A 25061-nucleotide genomic window follows, 5' to 3' on the forward strand; every position below is an offset into this window, starting at 1 on the left:
CTTGCAAGGATGAGATTTGGTCTTCTGGCTGGTTTGGCTTTTTGGTGTTTCTTTTTTAAAGTCTGTTGGATGTTATCACATCCAGGTCAATGGTGTGTTTTAGAAACAGTAATAATTGGACTGATGCCCAAGTGGCATTTCTTGAATTATTTTAAACATTAATTAAAAAGTGTCTTTTTAGCCCCTGTAAAGATTCCTGTTTTAAAAATTGCAGAATATGCCCATGGAGAAGGTCACAGCAAAGCCTCTTGTGCCAAGAATCTGAAGGCAAATGAGACTCTGGGACCTTGCCTATTATCAAAGTTTTTTGAGAGCTTCATGAAGCCAGAGGAAAGCACAAATAATTACTGCTATTAGTGAGTCAAAAGTGTCAGTGAAAAGGTTGACAGTGGTTTAACCTAACGCACTTGGATTTTTTTCATTAAGCTCAGAGGAACAGTTGTGGTCTAAAAGATGCCTGGGCCACATAGAAGTAGCATGGTTTTAACCTCAGATAACTTGAAGCATGACCTCTTTTTCTTTTTTCCCTGTCCAGGCGTATGCTATGATGCTCTCTCTCTCCGACAAGGACTCCCTTCATTCTGCATCCCACAATTCTCCCAATATGTGGCACAGTATGGCGAGAGCTGCTGCAGAATCCAGCGCCATCCAATCCATCAGTCACGTATGACATTGTGAAGTCTTACCAAGAATGGGACCAAGTCCAAACCAGTAGCATGGCTCTTTCATATATGACTGTTTAAAAGACTGCTGAGCAGAATGCCTTATAAATCTGCAGGGTCACTCATTTAAAGTCTGGTGACCTTAAACTGAATAATTTTAAAAAGAAAGAAACTATTTATTCTCAATATTTTGTTTTGCACAGCAAAGGCAGCTGCTGACTTCTGGAGGATCAATGCGACTTAAAAAAAAAAAAAGGTTTCAGTGGATTATGTAAACCGGGGCCGGGAAAAAGTGTCTTCCAGTTCACCCGGCTTTGAGGGGCAGGGGCAAAAGGGTTAAGACTGCATTGATACACACATGGGCACTCCTTTAAAGTAGTAACTGAATTCATTTTCTTTTTGTATAAGATAGTTTGACACAGGATTGGGAACAGTTGCTTTTATGTACAAATCTCTTCATTAAAGCTTTATGCATTTTAGCCCTTCAAAGAAAGAAAATAGTTCTATCAAATGCACACTATCCATCGTAAATGTAGAAAGAAGTAACAGGGAATATTTTGTTCTCTCCGTAATTCTTTTGCCTTCTCAACTGCATTGTTAAAAAAAAAGGAAAACCACAAAAAAAAAAGAAAAAAAAAAGAACTATGAGAAACAATACATAAGAGGCTTGTGTATATTGTAAACTATGAATGTTCACTACTCCAAGAAGCTAAATCATCCAGATAATTCCGTGAAAGCACCACGTCCATCGACAGCACCACTAGTTCAAATCATTGTAATGAGATTTTAATTTTAGACAATCATGTCGCTATTTTGTTGTATTGTTTCCTTTCCCCCTTCCCTCTAATTTCTTCTTTGTGTTGTGTGTACCATGTATTTATTTGTTGGCAAACAATTGTTTGTTGATTAAAATAGCACTGTTCCTGTAACAAACAGCACTGCTCCAGTCCCCCACTGCTTTACAATGTAGGCACCCATGTACTTAAAAAAAAGTGAGGTGAACTGATCTGTGTATATGGGAGTGCAAAACAGTGTTTGAAATTTTCTTACATTCCTCTTTTATTTTATTTTTTTCCTTTTAATGAACTAAATAACTAATAGATGCGACTTAGTTTTTTTGTAATACAGTAAATTGATTCAATTGTATAAACAGTTATAATTTCTTCATGAAAGCATGATTCTTCTGATTAAAAACTGTACCCAATATTTTATGCTGGTTGTCTGCGAGCTTGTGTGATGTTATGTTCATGTTAATCCTGTTTGTAAGATGAAGTGTTCCAAATTTATGTTTAAAAAAATAAATAAATAACGGAAGGTATTCAGTTATTTTTGGGGTTTTTTTTGGCCTTTAGTGAGGGACCAGATTTATTTTTCCTTTTGTTTATAATCTCATTTTGAAATAATCGGCAAGTTGAGGTACTTTCTTTAAATGCTTTGTACAATGTAACTGTTACGCATTTCAGTACATTACTATGGGAGGATCAACTTAAAAAAAAAAAATAAAGGACTACAAAACTGAAGGGATCCTTTTCCTTATTGCTTGCTTTTTGTCTGGGTCAGGTCAAAAATTTTCATTTTTCATCTGCAGTTTGGGGAGTGAAGAGAGCTGTTGTGCATGTCTGCGGGGCCACAGCGTGAGGGCAGCCACAGCACGAGGGGAAGCACCTGGGACTTGGTCGTGCGGCTGCAGGCCCGACCCCGAGTCTCTCAGAGCCCCTCTGTCTCCCAGGTCTCTCCAGCGGGCTTGAGATGAGTCCTTTAAGCTTCAAAATGCTGCCTTGAGAGAAACATTTCCTTCATTTTATGGGAGGGGCTTGTAGAAAGTCATCTTCTGATGCTCTTGTAGAGCCTTGAGCTCGAGCTGGTGAGGCCCCCACCTGCCTGCTCATGAGGTGACGTTAGGGAGCGGTGAGTAACCACGAAACATTACTGACTCGCCAGAATGATAAAAATCCATAATTAGGAAGCTAAATTGGCCTCCAAGTGCATAAAATGAGCCTTTAGGGTCTATCTAAAAGGAAAAAAGTTTTAGTCTGAGCGTTCCCTTTGCAGTCAGGTCCAAAGCCCTGCTCCTCCTGGACACGCCGCAGAGCAGCGGGAGGTGGCATGTCCAGGAAGAGCCACCTTTTGCCCAGGAAATGCACATTTTCCTGCTCCTCCTGTCAAGAGAGAGGGACTGAGGCAGCTCCAAAGGGGGCCCTGAGGATGTCCCTGCCAGTCGCACACGGCCGTCCTTCAAGTTGAAGTGTCTCAGAAGAGTAGACCTGACACACCATAGAGGTTTTTTTGCAATAGGACCAAGGATTGCTATCACCAGATGCAAACGAGCTGGTGTGAGCCAGCAATGCTGGGTATCAGTAACCACATACAGAAACGCGCCGCTTTTCAGGGAGAAAGGCACATTTAGGGGCCATGTTTTGTGGGAGGTTTAGTTAAACCTGGCTCCAGTGAAGATAAATGTGCTTTCAGAGATGGAGGCCTTGTCTCCAGCTCAAAGGCACAGGGAGGTCCCGCTGGCCAGACACCTCTCCGAGCAGCATGACTGCATTTACCTGATCAATAAATAAAGGTTCTCAGAGCTCATCAGGTGCTTCAGTGACATTTCAGGCTACCATAGAGGTCGTTCTTGCCTTCAGCCCAGCTGTGGTCTGACTTGTTTTATAACCAGCTGGTAGCAATGGGGACGTCGGCAGGGCTGACTGCAGCACGGACAGACGGACGGGCATGGGCTGCCCTGAGCCTCCCGAGCATCGTGCGCAGGTCAGTGTCAGGCTGTCACCTCAGGGCCTGTGGTCTTCACCTAAAACATACCTGGGGAAAAAGAAAAAAAAAAAAAAACAACCTGTGTGCACGTTATTGTCCTCGCTTCATTGGCCTGAGCCAATGGTCAGGTACCTGCAGATAATTGCAGAAATAGCCTATTATTTTTCATGCTGTTAAAGTCACCCTGAAACCTGGTTTTAAGTTACTGCCAAATGAAGGGAACAAATAGATTAATCAGTCAAGTTTTATCTGCAAACAACTTTCCAGATCGTTTTCTCCTTTAATTCACTGCAATGACAGTTCTTATCAGCTCTGCCCTCACCTGCCCTAGATGAAAGGGGTTTTTCTGGAGGTGGAGAAAGGGTGGGACAGCTTCCCTTGGGTTTAATGTTCTGGGTTACAGTAGCAGCCTCCCATCATATAACTGTCAAGGAAAGGCCTGGTTTGGCCCAGCCACAGGGCTGGTTTAACCTATGCGTGCCCAGGTCTGTTGACCCCGGGGCAGTGGTTGTGCAGGGCTAGCACCTACTCTCCAAATCCACGAGGAAGCTGCAGACTCTGCATGCAGGGTGTGATGAACTTGGGGGGCAAGCAGAGGGCTTGAAACGTGTTGAGAAGGGCCACTTGGGCCAGTCAAAACACCAGGATTTCAAGGAAGGGGGAGGAAAAAAGCCAACACGTTGATCGGTTTGATGTATGACCATTATTCACATAGACTTACTTGTGAAGGATTTTTTTCCCCTTAATTTATTACGATCTCTGTAGGGCAGTAAAAAATATTTTGCAATGTACCAAGAAACAAATGAGTTTGTGGTAAGGAAAAGAGCAGTAACACTGTCTTGCAGTCCTCTAGTGCTGGTGAGATACTTTGAAATGAAAACACAAAGCTTGCGATGATAGGAGACTGATTTATCTCTAGGGGTCCTTCAACTTCATTTAGATACCTTACCATGACCTTGACTTGCATTGCCTTTTCTCAGCAGCATTGTTATTCACAGAGAGGAACAACTGAAAAGCAGACCCAGACTCCATTAGCTACCTCATCCCCCAAATAAATGAAGAAAACTGGGCAGTTTTTGTGTTTTTGTCATAACTTCCCTAAACCTCCCCGCAGAGAAATGCACTTGTCCAGATGCAGATTGCTAACTGAGGACCACAGTTTCTGGCTTTCTGCTGCAGTGCTATTTTTTAAAGAAAAGAATTATTGGAGTAGTTTTAGAAAACAAACCTTTAGCTTGTTTCAGCATCATCCTACTGTTCAACCCGCTGTAGTAGTTTTCCATAAGTCAACAAATCATTCCCATGTGATACAGCAGACTTACTACATGACAGAGCAGCATATTACCACCTCAATTTCTATCTACAGAGTATAACAAAGCACCAGCATGACAAGATGATTAATCAATATTTCACCCTGGCCCAGACCCTTGCTAGCACTGCAGGTCCGAGTCTCTGCTCCTGTGTCAGCCCTGCTGCCTCGCTGTGTTAATAGCCACATTTGCGGCGTAATGGGAGGGGAAGTTATTATAAAAACATTTGAGAGGCTGCTTTTGCTCAGAGGTTCAGCCTGGCCTGTTGCTGCGTGCATGTCTTGAACTTTAAAACTTTCTGTCAGCTCCCCCTTTTTCAGGCACACGCAGAATTGCTGCGAGCTCCTGGATCCTTTCCCCGCACTGCGCTGCCTTCCAGCCACATTAAGTCTCATTTGCGGTTTTGCTGGTCAGTCACGGAGTGGTGCAGAAAAGCTACTTTGGTTTAAAGATGCTTCCAGTAATGATTTAAACAAAACAAATCCATCCAGCTCCAAACAGAAGACCCTTTCTCCATGTCAAAGACCGCGTACCTTGCCAGGACTCCGGTTATAAGAAAAATGTATTCTGAATCCTGGCCAAAACCATCCTTTTCCCATCCTATTGAAAGTCTGTGTAAGTTTTTGAGTATACCTAGTATGTGGCTTCCACTAGCACTATTAATTCGTCTTTTGTTTCGATATAGAAAAGGGTGCCAACATTAGGAAAGGCTTAGCTACACAGTTCAGATTCACTTAACAAAGTCTGGGGAGCAGGAGAAGGGCAGAACATCAAATAACATAAACTAAGAAAAAAAAAAGTCTATATTCCTCATCGTCTTTTCTTTTCCTCCCCCCCCTCAGCTTAGATTCATCTGTTGCTAGAGGAGAACAATTTTCAGCAAAGCTTTCTATTTTCCTAGAATTGAGATTTTAATCAGAATAACATTCAAATAATCCTTGAAAAGAGGCCCCACAGACAGAAACTTGTGGTACGTCTTTTAGGACCGGAGTCTTTTTCCCAAAGCTGCCCCAAAGCTGCCTCTTGGATTTTGTTTGGGACCGGCTGCCCCAGGGTACAACCATAAACCAGACTAACACAGAGCCCTGTGCCGCAGCATGCTACAAGCAGAGGCTCTTTTTTTTTTTTTTTTTAATCCAGGAGTGACTGTGTTTTAATGGCAATTGAAGCTATTTATGCCTATAAATCCACTCAGGGAAGGTTTTGGAACCTTTTATTGTGACGGATGCTGTGCAAATATAAAAGCACTCTGCTGCAACCAGATGGGTAGGTAGGAGCTGCAGCAGTATCTGCTCTGCTTGTCTGACTGGAGGGTCTGCAAGAAGGCACCTTCTGAAGGGACCCTCCTTTTTCCTGCTGTATTTTAATACTAATTAATTCCAGAAAGGCTAAAGAAATGTGATGAAATGCTACACTTCTAAGAAAAAGTTTTGCCTGAGAGTCTGGAAGCAGGCCTCCCAGCGCGGGAGGGCCTGGTGGGAGAAATGGGTTAGTGGTCATTTTGATGCTAAATTATCAGTAATTAAGAAGTTGATTTTCTGGGATTGAAGAAAATTTTAAACAGCTGCTTCTTTCAGGCCTTTATTCCTTATTTTCATTAGCATGTGCTAAGGCAATCTGGAAAATATATTTCGATCTATATTATGCTATGTCAAGACCCCAGCATCTGTACCTTGGGGCAGATACATATGAGATAGCCGAGGGTACATTTGCCAGCACGCACATGTGGAAATGTTCAATTTGTAATATGATTATAGCCCCAAAACAAAGCCCGCTTGATACCTGTGGCATATTTGTTTCATGGTAAGTGCAGAAAATTCTCAAAATCGTGTCATGTTTCGCATCACCAGCCAACTCAAACTATAGAAGTAGCGCTTTAATTCCTGGGGAATCTCTTTAAACAGGCACGTGTCAGGCCCAATTAGGGTCCGGGCAGCCCCGCACTAATTGGGCTGAGGCGTGCAGCAGCAGGACGTGGTCAGTCAGCACAGCAGCCCCGTGGCCAGGCCAGCACTGTGGTACTCCTCCGACATGGTTGTCCCTCGGGGCTGTAGGCCGCCACATGGGAATCCAGGCTCAAAAATCACCTGGAAAAGGTTAAATCGAGTGAGTGAGAGCTTTTAGCAGTGGTGGATAAAACAGCTCAGGGTGGTAAGCCGCCAGCCAGCCGCATGGTCCCAGGTCCAAACAAGCCCTTAGGCACCTGCGCTCAGGGTGGGCCTAAGGCCCAACTCGCAGCTCACACGGCCGAGCTGGGGCTCACACACGACAGGTAAATTTTGGGACACAACGCTCAGCACCAGGACTAGTGTGGGGTTTCCCCTTGGCTCTGCTCCTTGTCCCCATTCCTGCTGGGAGCAGCGTGGGGCCAGGCACTGTGCCCCCACCTTGCCGCGTCTGCGTCCCCTCGGGAGCTGGGCCTGGTTTGAGAATACCCAGGTGTGATCACAACAGGAGAAAAGGAAAAAAAAAAAAAAAGGAAAAGAAAGAAAAGAGAAGAGATGTGGATATGAATTGGATATGAATTGAAGCATATTGAGGCTTTCAACCCTGAAATCCAGCACGAATTGTGCGAAAAGCCCAGCAATGGACTCCATTTCAGATCGTCTTTGATCAACATGAAACCGAAACATTGGAGGGCAGAGGCTCATGATCTTCATTTAAAAGTGACTCTTGCAAACCTTTTAATGATTCAGATCTTCCTAATTATGGAACTGGGTTTTACTGTACCCAGATCTTTCTCCTGTTGCTGCCAGGCCTTTTAAGCACCCATCTGCTGAATCAGCTTGCTAATTTGCCTGTAGACTGAGCACGGATCTTTTCTAGCCCCCATTGTCTCTTGGCTGACTCTTACCAAACAGTGGCCAGCTCCTTCCCCAGCGTCCCCTCAGCCCCCAGGGGGACACGGCGTGCCTTTGTCCTTCTCTCCTGGAGGAGGAAAACATCAGCAACAAAAAAGCGAGGATCTCATACAGCAGTGCATTGTTCCCCAGCAAAAATTGATCTTAAAAAAAAAAAAACCTCACAACTTCAGTATTTTTAAAAATTGAATAGGACAGTAGTCCAATGCTAAATTTAGAAGACTTGTCCTACTGGAGCTCCTTCCTTACGATTTATTGAATAGACTGGGAAGAAAGTAAAATATTCAGAAGAAGACACAGCAGACATGCCTGTAAATAAAAGCACGTACTCATGCCATACTCATACCTTAAAGGAGGATAATCTTTGCAACTCTGGGAGCAACATGAAGTCTGTGTGGGCTGCACCGGCAGCGTGAGGTGTGCTGACCCTTCCTCAGGAGGGGACTATGAAAGATGTGAAGTCCGGTCAGCTGCAGTCACTTGGAACCGTGCAATTAAAAATTCGTTCTGAAGGATCCCCAGAACCTCTGCTCTGCGTAACCACAAGCCACAAAACCCTTCGCAATCCACTCTAACAAAGTAAAGACCTTTATTACATTTAGACTTGATTCCCTGGTACTCTTTTTGGAAGCCGTTATGCTGTTTTTATTACTTAAGAGCTATTAAAACCTTAACCACTGCATGGAGCAGTTCACTCCAGCTTTACACTCATCCATAAAAACCCTGAATGGGAGATCAAGAACTAGTTTTTGGACCTGACAGCCTGTCAGCTGAGGAATGCCAGAATCAGGTCGGAATTTGTCCCTGTCCCCTCTGAGCGTACAGACCAGGGTGAAAAGCTGACGTGGAGGAGCAGGACTTGTAACTGGATTTTCACCATGCTTTTCTTCGCTACTTGTAAGGAAGGACACACGGTGGAAAGCTGTAGTGACCTCTCCTTCCCCCTTGTGTCAGTCAAAATTCAAGCTGTGCTTATGCCACCCTCTGTTAGCTTAGCAAGGAGCAATGCTGGAAGGAAATTCACTGTGAGAAGAACTAAGAGTGCAGGAGCAAGGGACTGGTGTCAGTCCAAATACCGACACCAAAAGAAAACAACAAAACTCTTGAAGCAGCTTAAATTTGGCACGGTGCTGGGAGAGAAGAAGCATGTGTGGGTAATCATCAGGATGGCACAACAGCATTGGAGCAGCTCAGTCACCCCCCCCCCCCCCCAAAAAAAAAAACCCTCTGAAGCATGAGTGCAAAACCAAAACAACCTGACATGGTGTAATGGAAATGGCACAGGCCAAAAGCATCTATAAGGGAACTCCCTATATTGGTCTTTACGTTGCTCAGATACTGGTGGTGTGTGTAATACAGAAGCTAGCTCAAAGCCTCTCATTATTTTCACTTTTTTATTATAGAGTCGAAAAATCTGGCTTTCTCAGCTCACCGCTAGTTCCAAAACATAACTTCCTCCTCCTCCACTCTGCCACTGAATTTTTAATATTTCCTCTTTGGAAAATGTCAGGAGCCTCAGCAGGGTGTTGGTTTCTGCTGTAACACAGCTCTGTCGGGGATGAGAGAGGCTAGGGGCAGCACTTTGCCACTGGAAAATATAAACTCCCTACTCTCCCTGCAGCAAAAAATAATAATAATTAAATAAATAAGAATAATATTTTCTCTGAAACCTGAAGGACTGGCCTTGCAAATTATCTGTTTATAAAGTTTCTTCATCTCAGCTGAAACAATGATCCCAGTACGTTTTCTTTTAAACTTTGTCTCCCAGTCAGAGTGGCCACCTACTTTGTTGTCCAAATTTCTCGTGCAGTTCGAATCCTACAATGCATAATCTCAGTAGGGTTATCAGTTATGTCATGCATTATAAAGCCTCCAATCAGCGTAGTGGGAAACAACATTTTCATTTAATACCAGGAGAAACAGTGGAAGTCAGCGATTGATACCAACACAATGATGGGAAAAAGTGTCCAGAGGTGCTACTCACATAATCTCACTTTACAACATCTTGAAAATTCAATAGAAAGGACTTTGCTAACAATACCAGAATGACATACCGCTGATTATTGTTCCTAAAGCTCTTAACAATAAGAAAGCTCTCTAAATATATCTCAACAAAAAACATATAACAGTTTGTTTCTTTTTTTTTTTTTTTACAAAGCACATAGTATTAGTCAACAATTGCTCTGTGGTGTAAGCCCATAAAGGCTGTTGGCTGGTAATGTTCTGGGAAATGAGCTCTTGAAAGATCTTTTTTTCTTTTTTAAACATGCCTAACAATTGTATCTTAAAACAATCCTGGAAGCACAAGTATCTGCAAACTGCAAGGACCCACTCTAACTTATTTTCTTAAGTCTGAAGAAAGGACTAGCTACTCATGCATTTTCTTCATACACTTCAGAATTCAGACGTGAGAAGTAATTTTTAGCTCAGAGCAGAAATGAAAACCTTTTTAAGGACCAACTGTTTCTTGTTAAGCCCCTGGTCTCTGCAGAGTTGGGTGAGTTATCCAAGTGACACGTGAGCACTTTTCTGGTTAATCTCTCCTCAGCAGCCAGAGTCCTCAGTTTAATGTGACTTAAAGAAAGGGTTAAAATATAATTAAGCATACATTAAATATGCCAGGACTTTTCCCTCAGAAGTGAAGTTGAAATAGGCATATTTACTGCTAAACCCACACTTCAGGGTTTGCACTGGCAACCACTTAGAAGTCAGTGTCTACTCCGTAAGAGCCCTGACAGTAATTTATTGCTCGGCACCTTCCAAAATCAGCCCCTACCTCTGGGGCTGTTGCTGCTAATACAGAAGCACAGGAGTGAAGCCACATACAGGAATAAATCACTCGCTCTGCAGCGTCAGGCCTGTAGCAACGTTTCATTACTACGTTATTGTACAGCCCTTCTGGTGTGCATGGCCATCCAGAAAGTAGCTGATAAAGATTAAATGATAATTTAAATTCCTTTGATAGTGTTTACATTTAAAAAGCAAACCGAACCCTTATGTTGCACAAATCTCAGCTGCATTTATAGCATTTATAGCATTAAAAGGCCAATGAAAGATCCTTAAAAATCATTAACTGAAGTAAACATTGAATCACATTACAGAGTCAACAAGACAGTTTTTTTTTTTTTTGAATGAAATAAATGTGTCATGCTTGAGGATATTGAGAGAAATATTCACAGGATTTTCTTTTATTACATGCTCTTAATCTCTCTGTTTATTATTGAAGTGGTTAATAAGCAATTCCTAAAACAGATCCAGAAGGTGTCTTTAGCAGCCTGACTGTCAGCCCACACCACCGAGATATGTTTTCCACCAGAGTTTTGCAATCCTATCTTGATTTCACCTTAAACACGTTTTGGAATGATTATTTTTGTTCTCTGAACTTAGACATTAGTTGTATAGATTCAGTTAAGATTTGTTTGCCGTTGATATAAACAGCATTTACTGGATACAAGATATATCAGAAGGAAGAATTTTAACGTCTGAAAACATTTTAGGACGATCAAATGGACGGAGCAAGAAACCTTGTGAAAAACTCGTCTCGAGCGCTGGCTGCGTGGCACCGCTTTCCCAGAGGCATCGTCGCACGGTGTTTGTTATTGTTCTTCAGTAAAACCCAAATGTATTTAAAGAAGTAGACTCATTATGTACTTCACTTGGAGATTTTTTCCCTTCCCCAGTAAACACTATGGAAGTCCTTCACAGCACCTTCTGGTATGTTTTTTGGCAGCCGGTATTGAACCAACCGTCTGATCTCCACCAGTTGAATATATTTACATTAACTTAAACCCTTTGGATTAAGCAAGATTTTGTTTTCTTATCCTTTCTCTAACATGTAAGCACAGACCTAATTAGCGGTCCTGCTCCGCACGGCAAAGGACGTAACGGCTGAATTAGGGGCTGACTCTCCCAAAGGCAGGATTGAAAATACTCCTGGACTTGACGTGGTTTCAAACACGGCTTTGCACATTTTGCTGTTTTCCACTCCTGCCTGATTTTATAGACTCACATTAATACGGAGTGGGAGACACCGTTTGTTGCTCACCCAAGGTCGGCAGCAGCTACAGCGGCTGCGGTTAACGCTGGGAGCAGGGGGATGCCTTCACTTTAGCCCTGGTTAAAGGCCCTGCTCCTGCGCCCGTGCACCGGGGCCGGCTCAGGCAAGCGCATGGCAGAGCTTTTGTTGTTGTTGTTTGGTTTTGAAGTCAAGAAATAGGAAACTGCTTGAATCGCTGGAGCCAGAGCGTCTCTGCAACAGGCAGCCAAATACAAAAAAAAAGGGCTGTATCAGTGTTTAATTACTTTGTTGTTTTTAAAATCTTTTTTATTCCTGTTGAAAAGCTCCAGCTCGACGGTACCTGGGAGCAGGGCTGATGCTGCCAAAAGCTCCTCACTCGTGACCTGGTGACTTTGAGGACGTGAGGAAAAGCACCCTATCCTCTTTACAGATCCTCCAGCCGCAGGTACCTTCTCCCTGCCCTCCAGACCAAAAGCTTTCCAAAATCCGGATGCAGGAGCAACAAGCTTTCTCCACCAAGGGAAGGACAGCTGCCTGCCCTCCGGGCGGGACACCAACCCCTGCTTCTCTGCAGCACAGCTGGAGCACGTTTGTAGAGGTGTGTAAGATCAGAACAGCCCTGGCAGTGCCCGCGGGACGGCACCGAGCATCCCCGAGGGGCCGGCGGGGATCACGGCGCTCGGCCGGGCACGCTGCCTCGGACCCGCGCTGCAGCCCGAGAGCCGAGCTGACATGGCTGCAAAAATATGTTCCCCACTGACCACACAAGCAAACATGTGCCTCATGAACTACATGATTCATATGTGATCTGAGGTTTAGGGGCAGAGATTTCTGCATTTTTTTAATACTATCTGGCACGTTCGAAAGCACTGTCCAGGAACACGAAACCTTTATGTAAATGATTTTCCATTACTTATTAAATGTGTGTCTTCTTTTCATAGCTCACCCCAGCCCTTACAGTAAAACTGGCATAAGCTCTTCAAAAACAAGCGTGTGAAGGTAAAACCTTCACCGAGGCTTTAGCTTCTGCTGCGAGTGCTGTGAATGTTCGTGTGTGAGCCCAGAAATGTGCCCCGTGGGGACGGCGGAGGGTGAAGGACACCGGGCTCGTCCTGCCTCCCCCAGAGCCCTGCTTGTACGCGCATAATTTCTTGTCCGTATCAACGCATCTAACATGTGAGAAATATAGTGTGGAAAACTTCTTTCAGCTGCATTTCACGGGCAGGCTCTTTGATCATCTGATGCCTGAGTATTATTCGGCACGCAGGAAAATGGACAACTTAGGTAAAGAGCTAGCCGCGGCTAAACGGCTGTCGACGTTGCCAGCAGCCATTAGGCAGCCTCTGGCTTTGACCAAGAATACTGTAAGGCCAGGGGCAACCTCTCCCTTCCTCTGCACCAGGGCAGTATTTTACAGCGACTGCCCCGATGTGCCACTCCGTAGCTGAACCTCAGAGCAAACTGCGACTCAAAATAAGTAGCGAGGGTTCAGCTAACAGTGGCTCGCATGCCTAAGTGCAATTTGGTTTAAGGACAGTAATGCGAGGAGGGAATCCTGTGATGGGTTTCTCTTAACGTTGTCCGTGGTTTATTTTTCTTTGCAGAGCAGTGCAAAGCCTTCCCAGCCCTAATTGCCGGCTGCTCTCTCGTGGCTGTTCGGGGGAACTGCTCGCGTTCCCTCCTGCAGGTCAGAACCGGCTTTTTTCAAAACAAATTACGGAAAAGAGCCAGTTGCCAACTGAAGTGGCCCTGGGCAATTACAAATTCCCCGGCAGGAGGATTTCTAACTGTTATCAGGACTCTTTACAGCTGAGTACACAAGCTCTGGGCTATGCCAGCTCCTTGTTTGGCTGGTATCGGGGAGCAAATTCAGATTTTTTCCTATTCACTGCCCCTTTGAGAAGCCAAGAAACAGGCAGGAGCTGAGACACTTCTGCCTGCCCATCTTGCTGGGCAGATACCAGAGGTGATCTCCCCGTGATGCTGCCAGCAACCAGCAGCAAGTTTTGCTCAATTAGCTGGTAGCTACTATACCGACCTGGAAATTCTGCTTTGCCTTTCTTTTCAGTTATGCCAAGTAGAAGAAGCAGAGTGTAGGTCCGTATGTGGAGCATTATACACGAGCCAGACCTGAGCAGTGCGGAAAGGCTGTCTTGATTCATTGCACTCATATGATTTTGGCTGCAGTAAATTCACTCTCCTGCTACAGCATGCAATTTGAGGGTTTATTGAATACTGGCACAAACAGAGGGAATCATCAAAGTCTAGATAATTGCAGGGCTTTTTTTTTTTTTTTTCCTTCCACTGTCATTTCTTTACCAGCTATTGTCTCACTATTTAGGAAAACACAGCCAAATACCTCTCATAAGAAATAAAATATTAAAAAAGTAAATTTTATTCCTTCTTCTATTTCTTTTCCTTGTGGTAGGACTTACTCTTACGTACAATTCTTTACAGCCTCCAGGAAGTTTTTGGTTTCTTCTCCGATTTCTTTATTCATCTTTGTCTCTGAAAAACATTATACAAGATCTGGTCCTTTTTTTTTGTTAGCACCAAAACTCTTGGCCCCGTTTCGTTACAGACAGAAATCTAACACCTCTTCTTCAGCAGAAGGAGTTTTCTTTTTATGACCGTCATAGAGGCCTATGAAATCACTGGAAAAGCTTTCTGTTCACCCCAGTGAGCACTAGGCTGACCGCCGGGAGACCGCCTTCCCTTCTCAGCCTTCGCCTACCATTTGTCTTCCCTGCAATCCCCACATTTCAGTTCCCCTAAAAATCACTGGGAGATCATTGGCCATTTCAGAAAAGACAACTGCTCCATCAGAGTCGAAATCTGAGCTCGCACATATGTTTGAAGTTAAGCTAAGGTCTTCTTCCCAGAAATGCTTTGTGAAGTTCTTCTCCAGGCAACTCTTTTCCAGTAAGATAGTGTCTCCTTGCCTGATATTTTGCTTAGTCTAGTTTTCTTTTATCTTCCTTGTCGAACTTAAATGTCGCCATTCACTGCTAGCAGATGTGGTTTGGGATTCCTACATTCTTTTATGCCTTTATTTCAGAGCTTTCATCACAGCTTCTCTTTCAGCTAGGTGAATCAAAGGCCTTTCCATAGTCCAGTCAATGCAAGCTATACATGATGGCTTGTTTTATTTGGCAATCTTCTCCAGTATGTGATTCATTGTCTGCAGGTGATTCATAGTTAGGAAATTACTTCTGAACCCTGCCAGTGCTTGTGGTTGATTAAAGTTCAGAAGTCCCTGTAGTCTGTTCACCAGCGCTTTTTTGTCAACTCAAATATTTGTGTGCAGTAAAGAACAGTAAAAAGTGGATGTGCTATTGACATGAGCAATTTACTTGAATGTTTGCATCTTTAGAAAGTTCTACCAAGATCTCTAGAACTGGCATGAAACTGTTTCACAATGTCTGACTAAATGAATCACGTTTTACAAATAAATATCTGTCAAATTGTTCAATTACTTGAGATTCAGTCATTAAGCAATAAAATAAAGCAGTAAATAGGAGACATCTGCTGCAAAGTGCTACAGAAACATAAGCATCTTTCTCAAGTTACCTTCTTTGCATTTCGGTATAATGATTCACCAAAAATGTCTTACCCAAGGCAATCAAACATCAGAAAATTGTCCCCCACAAAACAATATAGGCATAGCATGGCATCTTACCCAAAGCAAATAGAGCTTAACACCTTGGTGGAGCCTCCCAAGGAACAAAGACGAGCAGTGATCAGTTGACGTGCTACAGCATTATTAGGTGAGATCAGATGGTTCAGAATGCTGAAACCTTAAAAGAAAAATAATAGTGGAAGTCATTGCTTCTGATCTTGAATTAATTTTTTAAAGATGTAAATGGTCCCCTTCCTTTGAAAGATAATATGTCCCATAACGGCCCTGAGAGAACCCAACTTTCTCTTCAGACGATTGCTGTGCTTTGCATCAGAGGTGTTCATAGGCATAACATTAAAATTCAGAGCATAGATGATTGAAGAGTTTAAATACCGAGTTGCTAAAAGACTGCCTGGTCAAATCAATTGCAGCAGTAACTGAACACCAGAGTTTGGTAACTCTCAGGTAGCTGCTGCCAGACCGAAGGGGGGATAACAGCTCGTTTCTGTCGGGCACATCTCCACATCAGGATTGCCACTTTCCCCAGGAGGATCACGGGCTTTTTGGCAACATCAGCCCTGAGTGTTGACACAGAAAATGTTTTTTCCAAGAATACAAATTCATTAAAATACCTTTTTGAAATGCACCCAGATAACAGAGAAATTAAAGAGTTGTAGCCTCTTCCATTGGCTTTCAGGAAGCTCAGTCATTGCTTCATCTCGAGTGTCAGTTTGCAGAGCAATGCTTGATTCATGTTTCTTTGAAAAAGAAAATATTTTTAAGACTTATCTTGATAGTTACAGAATTTCCTGTGAAAGATGCACTTTTCCTGCCAAAAGATTCCTACAATGCTCAAGAAGTTCTTCAAAAACTGTAAAACTGGAATGACACTTGCATATTTTACTAGTAATGGAGCATAGTAAAAACATAAATGGAAAGAATACTCAAGTATCCAAATCTGCATTATCACAGAAGTATCAGTTTCTTTCAGACCTCTCTGAGTACAACATTTCAGCACCAGCAGCTCTATCTATAACTTGGCTCATAGTTTATGTTTAAAATTGGAATTACACATACTAAACCAATACAGTATGAAGGTTTCTGTGTATAATTCAAAATTCTTTTCTAAACAGAAACCCTGTTCCGTCTCCATGCTTCAGGTTGTAACAGTCTCTCCACACATACCTCCACTTACAGGACGGGGTGTTCTTTTGCCAAAAGTGAGGTTTCAAATATCTGTTCAGTGATTTTGGTTACTTTCCATTGCCCTCATAAGCCTGAGAAGCTCCAGCAAGTGCAGTGTGTGTTTTAAACCTTCTCCAATATGCTGGTTTAGACTTAAATTGTTGCTATGTTAAGTTTCTCCCAGGATAATTTAGTTTGGGTAAGAACTGGTTAAAAACAAACAAACAAAAAAGCTCCCCCAAGATTTGACTGAGTATAATTGGCAGCAATTTACTAAGAGCACTGGGACATCATGAAATGCAAAATTGGATTAAAAAATAAATAAATCCCTTAACCAGGAGGTTAAGACCTCAGTGTTACATCTCTTCCAAGAAAATGCATCCAGTGCAATTTAAATGAAGACATTCTGTAACTAGGAGCCGAACGCTTGACTTGTAGCCGCTCTTTAAACCTCTCTCTGAAGAGATAGAAATGCTCCCACGTAGGCAAGATTTTCCAAAAGCCATCAGCTCCTTTCCGCTGGCTGCCACTTGTGTTTTCAAGTCTTGCTGGCTCAGCAAACTGCCAGGTTAGCGTTGCCTGCTGAGATACAGCGACTTTTATAAAAAACTTCTGCAAACAACAACAATGAATTTTTGCCCTTTTTTTTTATTATTTTTTCTAAAGGCAGTGCTTGGCTTTGAATTCCAGCCTCATTTTGCCAAAGATATTTGGCTTGGTCACTCAGCCTCTTTGATAGCTTAGATATCGGTGCACTTCGCCTTTATGCAACATGTGCTTTTTATTTTAGGCTATGCAAAAACTATGTCATGACGCTAGGGAAAATATATATCCTCCCACGTCCCAGGAAAAAAAGGATGGAGGTTGATTCAAATTGGTATCCACTCTTCCGTGACAGCAAGTGCATGCACATCTGGCTGATAAAGGTATTTATCTCCAGTGTGCCTCTATGGCTCAGACATCAAGAGGAGCAAAAAATCCACCATGAGTGGTAGATGGACCTCTACAATGAGCCATTCCTCTGGCTGATCTACTCTATTTTTAGACGTTCATTTTAATTAAACTGAAAAATGTCCAAAACAAAAAATGTGTTTTTATAGTAGGATTCAAAAGGCTAGGTACATTCACTGATAAAACACAAGACCACTTTGTTTTTGCCTTTTTTATTTTTTTATTTTTTTTCAGAAAGGCATAGTAGAGTTATTATAAAACTCCGGTATTCCTAGTTATGGCATAGCTGCCTCGTCACACAATGGGAGAGAGAGAGGAGGTGGAAAGACGATTTTCTGAAATAAAACCTTGTGATTGCATGTCACAATCAATTATGCACGATGAGAAGAGAGTAAGATTGCACAGGCAGACAAACAGTGCTAACACCGATGTCCACGTGCGTCCTGGCTGCCAACCTTCAGAAAACAGTGGTGATACTAAAGGTGACAGGAACTGACCAGTCCCCCTATCACGTTTCTAGGACATGTAAAATAAGTTTAAAACAGACAGTGAGCGCAAACCACTAATGTGGGGAGACTCCTTCTTCAAAGCCTGGAGAGACTCCTTCGAAACAACAACTCTTCAGAATCATTTACAAATGCTGCCCCATCTGTAAACACAAGAAACATCCTTAATGTAAACAGCGTCCTTCGCTCTGAAAGTGAGAGGAGAAATGAACAGGAAGCAACACAGCAGAAGGAGGAATAAATCAATGACAGACTTTTATGAAACAAGACATCTTGGTCCTTATGCATATACTCACACACCAAAATCGCTTATTAACTCCACATGGATCAAGCAAACCCTTTGGAAAAGAGAGCCTAAAGAGATGAAGAACATGAAAGGAGCATCTAGAAACAGATGGGACATAACGTTTTCAATAAACCCTAACATAGATGGGAATCTTACATAGCAGCAGCTAAACTACCTCGTGCTGTGAGACCATCAGATTTCACAAGCTTAACAACATTGGACTGGATCTATACATGTGGATGAGAATTTGCAGAGGATAAATCTAGCATGTTATTCGGAGCTGATGAGCTGTGTGGTTCAGCAGTAGGGATGCTCCCCCTCGGTTAATACAAGGTACCCATGTAGCACATCACTGGAAGGAGCAGATTTTGATGTGGTTCGAAAGCAAGGGTACAAGCGTTGGTCAGTGTATTTTGCCTGGTTTATGATCAATTAACTGATCTGCCAATTTCCTTTCCCCTTCTCTGAACTTTGACTGGGCCAGAAATTCTTGTTCTAAGCCTGGATCTGGGCCTCACTTTTAAATAAAAAGAAAAAATCCCCAAACTTTGGTAATATCGTGTAGTTATTACTTTCATTATAGGAAGACCAACAGGCCCAAAATAAGACTGGAGCCAATATGCTCAGCTCTGTACAGCCATAGTGTAATTCTTCTTGCCTTGAAGAATTTGTAGTCAAAACAAGCAGAAACGACCAACAGTTCAAAAGAAGGTAAAAAAAAAAAGAAAAGAAAAAAAAAAAGAAAGAAGCAAAGCAGAAAATAAAACCCTAGTTTCTAGATACCCTATGTAGTGCCCTGCTCATGCGGCCCGTTTGTCCTAGACTTTCTAACACCTTCTAATAACTACTGAAGGTTATTTTTTAGTCAAGGGCTACTGTGGTGCTGAGGAATACACAAGTACCATATGACAGAGAAGAGAAGCAATCTTTGCTGTGGAGAGAAAATGCCCCAAGGTATGATCAGATTTCCCATTAAAAAGCTTTGTGTATCTTCAGATCTGACTAAACACTACTAGTCACCAATTAAACCTGACACAACAGATAATAAAAATCTATAGCTATCTCTAATATGTAACAGGGCCTACAACTTAATTACCTTAATCACATTTACCCTTACTGTGAGGCTGGCATTTCACAACCAATCATTCCACCTACCTCTTTCAAGCGCTTGATAAAAAGCACCTTTGAGAAAAACACGCACTTTACAAGAAAGCTCTATTAGTCTATGGATTAAGAAAGGAAATTAGTATCCAGGGTCAAATCGCTTTGGTACTATTTACATTGGAAAGGGGCTCCCCGATTTATGTCTATGTAAATAATCCCAGGGAAATTATCTCCTCACTAGGAGCTTGCTGCCAGTGTTGGGCAAGGCTGGAGTGCACAGGCTGTAAATCTGGGCAGGACACGGTGCATCCTCTGCATCTAAGGCGTTACTGTGAAAGTCCTGGAAAGTGCTCACAGACTGGATCAGCCCTGCATTCCAATGTCTTTCCACTTTACTTGTGCCACAAGGCCAGGTCCAACAGGCGAGTGAGAAGAGAGCATGGTGGTAGGCATCCCCATCCTGCTCCGAAATCTCTCCAGGACTGGCCTTTCCAACATGCATCTTTCTAGGGCACAAGGCAATGTTGGTGACTCTAGCTTTTTGCCATGATCCCCTGGAGTCCTGGCCCACCCTGAAGGGAAAGAGTGATGCCAAAGCAAAGAGCCCTACATTCAAAGCAGAGCTGAGCTGCTGACACAAAGACTTCCCAATAGAGACTGTTCCTGGATCACCACACCACCTCCAGGGACTGAATTTGGGAAGTGCCCTGGTGAAGTCAGTGGTGGTTTGTATTATGCAGCCATTTGAAGGAGGCATTTGGGAGAAAGAACAGAAATAGTTTGCTCTACATTTCTGAAACTGTGTGCTAGTTAGACTCGAGGATGTTTTTGACAAAAGATTGCACAGTGGAACTATTCCAATAAAGAAATCTGTATCGCTATTATTACTCTCCTAATGAACGTGTTAGCAGGACTTAAGGTAAGATAATACCTTCCACTATTGTTACTTCAACTACTATTTCTACCCAGTCTATAAATGTTGTTTTTTTGGGAGAGTTAAGAGACTTTCATAGGAAATAAATATAATTATCCTCATTTTACTGTTGTAGAAACAGAGACAGACAGAAAAGACTTCAGATCTTCCTGAGGTCTTGGTCTGTGAAATGTCCATACTGGAAAACCACGATGGTCAGAAAAAATGATACAGGATCTAAGAAAGCTTCAACTGTTTTATAGAAACATTTACGCACATCAAAACATTTCATCTCAGGCAGCTGACACTGCAGGTAGCTGCTAATTAAAATCTGGTGTGCTGTGGCTACTGTCTTTACAATTCTGGCCAGCATATGTTCTATTTCTCTCTCTTTTTTTTTTTTTTTTTTTAGTTTCTTAGCTCATCTGATGCTATTTTCAAAACGCAAGTTTATATTAAAGACTGAGTTTAATAAGCTTGTACAATATAAAGAGAGATTATAATTTATTATTTAAAAAGTTTCCTAAGAAGATGTCTACAAGAAACATGACCCAAACCACACTGCCTTGTAATAATACCTCTTAAAAATTCCTGACCTCCCACTAAACACTCCTGCAGACTTCCCCAGTTCAGTCCTCGCTGAATATCTCATATATGTCCCCTATAACATTACACAGGAGGAAATGAAACAGGAAAGTCATCAGCTCAGACAGACACAAAAAATGCTTCCAGGTCAGCCTGCTATCTGCCAGCCACCTTTCTGACCAGGGCTCAAGCAAGCCGAGACAGAGCAACCTGCACATTCACAATATACCAGCACCTTTCTTGTTAGTTGGGGTAGTGGCCAAAAGCTGGCGGCGTGATGGCCTGCGGGCAACCTGCAGAGCCATGGCGAGGATGGTTGGAGGCCACTCCAGCCTGATAGCACAAAGGCCAGAGGAGCTGTGGGTGCTCGGCCTGCAAGCACGGGGCACTGGGCAGGGCACAGTGCTGGTGAGCGTCATGTTCTGGTGTGACCATGCTGCTGCTCTGAGCGTTTCTTCTGAGAAACAAACAAACAAACAAATACATTATTTTAGGGTGATTCTTCTTGTCAGTTATCTACTGCCTGTGGGTGTGCTGCTGACTGCTGGGTGGTGATGCCTTATGCAGAACCCTGAATCACAAAACAGTTGAGGTTGGAAGGGACCTTTGGAGGTCCTCTGGTCCAAACCCCTCTGCTCAAGCCAGGACACCCACAGCATGTTGCCTAGGACTGTGTCTAGATGGCTTTTGAAGATCTCGAAGGAAGGAGACTCCACAACCTCTCTGGGAACCCTGTACCTGAGCTTGGTTACCTGCATACTAAAGAAGTGTTTCCTGATGTTCAGCCACAACCTCTTGTGTTTCAGTTTGAACCCATTCCCTCTTGCCCTGTCACTGGGCACCATTGAAAAGAAACGGAGAGTAGAATCGTAGAACGGTTTGGGTTGGAAGGGACCTTAAAGATCATCCGACTCCAACCCCCCTGCCATGGTTAGGGTTGTCTTCCATTAGATCAGGCTGCCCAAAGCCCCACCCAGCCTGGCCTTGAACACTTCCAGGGATGGGGCATTCACAGCTTCTCTGGGCAACATATGCCAGTGCTTCAACACCAAGGATACAGAAAAGAGCCTGGCTCTGTCTTTTTTGCACCTTCCCTTCAGGTATTTGTACACATTGATGAGAGCCCCTTTGAGTCTTTTCCTGGGAAAAGCTACTGCCATGAGAAAAAAAAAATAATCAAACTCTGAGTCTCCTGGACCCAGACAGGACTTTATGTACCCTTTATTGAGCTAAGACAAACAAAAAGTTGCCTTGTGCAATATGTACAGTTGTGAGAAGCACCAGTGTAAACATGAGGCCCAGGTTCCCAGTAACAGGTTTGTGACATGTTAGGCTGAGGGCTGCTGTCTCTCCTCCAAGGGTTTCCTCAGCTTCTGCTGCTATTTCCTCATTCCCCCTCTCTCCCAGGTGTAACAGGAGCCTCCTTTCATCACATTATACTGCCCCGCAAGGGTTCAGCTGTGGTACGTATCACCAGCACTACCAGGCCTTGTTTTCCAGCCTGCAAACAGCCCCCTGCAGGCCCCAAGGCTGCTGCTGGTAGAGCCAGAGCCACGGCCTGCTTGGCATCGAGGCCCGTTGCGATCAAGTCGCATACAGGGCTGGTCTATTGTCTTTGCCAATCTATTTGCCAATTAGCACATTGTTCTCTCGTTCTACCCTGTCCCCCTGCACTTCACCCGCCGGCCACAGCCCACACCGCCCTGACTGAGGGCCATGCCGTGGCTTGTGTGCACGGAGCTGGAACTGGGCGAGATCTGGTGGGGCGATAGAGGCCCAAACAATGCTGGCACCCGCGGTGCCCCGCTGGGAGGCCAGCCCGGCCTCACAGGGCAAACGTTCCTGGCCTCCGGTACACACAGCTGGCTGCGGCACACCACGACTGCGCCGCTGTGCACAGGCAATCAAGTGCCGGTGATTTGTGGCCTACCGAGTCTCTCATGTGTTGTATCCTCCCATCTCGTCCACGTGGGCCTCTTGTTTGCTAGAAAGGACTTGCTTTTCTAGCTAAAGAGTTTTTTTTTTTTGTTTTCTCTCTCTTCCTTCCTTCCACCCTTCCATCTTTCCTTCCTTCCACCCTTCCTTCCTTCCACACTTCCACCCTGCCTGCCTTCCTTTCTTCTTTTCTGTTCTTTCTGGCTTTGTAACCTTAGCAGTGTTACTGTAAGAGCTTTTGTGTAGTTCATTCCACAATACGCCAACAGCCATTCATGGTCACTAATACGCAAAACTACTCTGGGATTTTTAAAGCTTTTAACAAGACTGTGTCTAGACTAGTATTTAGTGGCGATACAATTAAATCATACTAAAAAAAAAAAAAAAGAAAAAAGAGAGAGAGAGATGAAATTATTTTAATTACTTCTGGAGCCACTTCCCCCCTTTAGAGGTGAGGACTTGATGTGATTTCAGTCAGTGCAAGTCAGGTGTTACTGACTCTGCAGCAGTGTAAAGGTGAAAGGGATCACAGTGTCAGTCTATAGGCCTACCTAAAGTTTAATCTATGATACACCTATATTTGCAATAAAGTAGTTTTTGTTTGTTTGTTTGTTTGTTTTTGTGCTACAACATTTTCCAAAGCAGTACCACAGCACCGCACAGTGACTCAGGACCTCATGTGACATGGCCAAGGTGCAGACACCAGGTGTAGAGTTTCCCAAGGACGCGTGGATGTGTTTTCCCTGCCTGCTCTCCCTGGGCATCTCCTCCCCTCAAGTACCACCCTGCCCACTGGCAGCAGGGAGTGGAGGCCAACCATGGCTTTGCTGAAGGCAGATGCCAATGGGTTCCAACCAGGCATTTGATATGGCACCAACTCAGGACTGTTTCACCTCTGAAATGGGCTCAGGATCTCCAGCCCTGAATGGGATAGGGCTGCTCCTGATGTCTTTCCACCATATTGTACCATTTATTGTTTCCGTTTTATGCTGGGATGGATGGGGGGTTGCTTTGCTCCTTGGGCTTTTGCAGCCCTCCACATCAGATGCATCTCTAACGCCTAATACTCTTTCTCTAGATAATTAAACCTTCATTTGTTGCTTCCTTGCAACTCCAGATTTTAAAACTATACATTTTTTTTCTGTTAGGTTAGGATCTGTTCCAACTTCCAATCCCCAATTTAGATTACATGCTCAGAAACTAACTCCAAACATTTACTGCGTTTGAAGGTCACAGTGCTATTGATTGATTTCCAGTTATAATGTATGTTGTCCTAACATGAGTTAAAAACATTCTGGGCTAAATCCAAAAATGCTGGGATCAAAGCATCTGGACTTGTTGCTTTCATGTTTGGCACATAAAGGGGCTGGCAGTCACCAATGTGGTCTTGGCTGGGCTATAGTTGTTTTCATTCTCTGATGTGAAACAGTTGGGAATCACAGACCCTCCAACAGTTATAGTGGACTAAATAAAAATTGGCTTAATAACCTGCCAAGCATTTGAAAGTGCCAGTCTCCACAGTTTTTCACAACTTATTGACTATGGCATGTTTTTCTTTTCATTTCTCTCTTCTTTTTTTTTTTTTTCTTTCCTCACTTTTTTTTAAAGAAAGAATTTTCTATAAAATTGGACTTTTTAAGTTGGGCATTTGAAATAGGTAAACTCTTCATCTCATCAGACTCAATTTATCATCTTTGATCTGACTTCACTCATTCCTTTGGCTGCTCCATCTGATTTTTTAATTTCTGGAAAAAAAAAATTATAAAAACATTTTTCCTATTTAACTTATCACATAGGAAAATAAACAAGGCCCATTTTCTTGGCTAGCCTGCCTTAAAGATATCCCAGCACTGCATCTGCACATCAGATTTTCACTTTCAAATTCACTTTAAACAGATTATTCCTAAAGTTTTTTATTAGTTTCCCTAAAAGTCTTCTATTTATATTTGCTGTTTATAAAATAGCATCCAGAGGCCATTGTGCAATGCGCTGCACATAGTCAAAAGCCATCAAGCTCTCAAGACAAACAATGGAAATACTTTGCAGATGGGAGCTGTTTTACAGATGGTGTACGGGGGCAGGAGAGACGCGAAGGTTGGAGAGAGAAAGAAATATGGATGTTGGCCATGGTTGTGAAAGAAGCCAGTGGCAGAGCCAGGCACTTAACCCACGTTCCCATCCAATTGCTTCCCCGTAAATTAATTTTTCTCTTATCCTTCTAGAAGCCACATTATAATTTTTAGGTCATTCCCTCATGTTCCTAAAAAAAAAAAAAAAAAAATAAAGTACGACAGTTTGCAAAATCTAATTATTGTTACATTTCACACATTTTTCAGTCATTTTTGGCTAATTTCAAGGAACTT

General features: G+C 43.1%; 1 protein-coding gene and 1 long non-coding RNA gene across 22 annotated transcripts in view; one reads left to right on the forward strand and one right to left on the reverse strand.

Moving 5' to 3' along the window:
* Positions 1–2178, forward strand: part of MECOM (MDS1 and EVI1 complex locus) — a 318806-nt gene extending 316628 nt beyond the window's left edge. For all 21 annotated transcript variants that reach the window (XM_083848497.1, XM_083848486.1, XM_083848500.1 and 18 more), the window contains one exon: positions 536–2178. In XM_083848497.1, the coding sequence (XP_083704623.1) occupies positions 536–670 (135 nt within the window). In that variant the 3' untranslated portion in view covers positions 671–2178. The remainder of the gene's footprint in view (positions 1–535) is intronic.
* LOC310904172 lies at positions 921–15713 on the reverse strand. The gene is made up of 2 exons (XR_014588095.1): positions 15294–15713; positions 921–3473 (listed from the first exon to the last, which is right to left on the reverse strand). It is a non-coding gene; the product is annotated as an uncharacterized lncRNA (long non-coding RNA).
* Positions 15714–25061: the final 9348 nt, after the last annotated feature.

This window comes from Anser anser (genome assembly GCF_964211835.1).
Source record: "Anser anser genome assembly, chromosome: 9".
In the NCBI taxonomy this organism is placed as follows: domain Eukaryota; kingdom Metazoa; phylum Chordata; class Aves; order Anseriformes; family Anatidae; genus Anser; species Anser anser.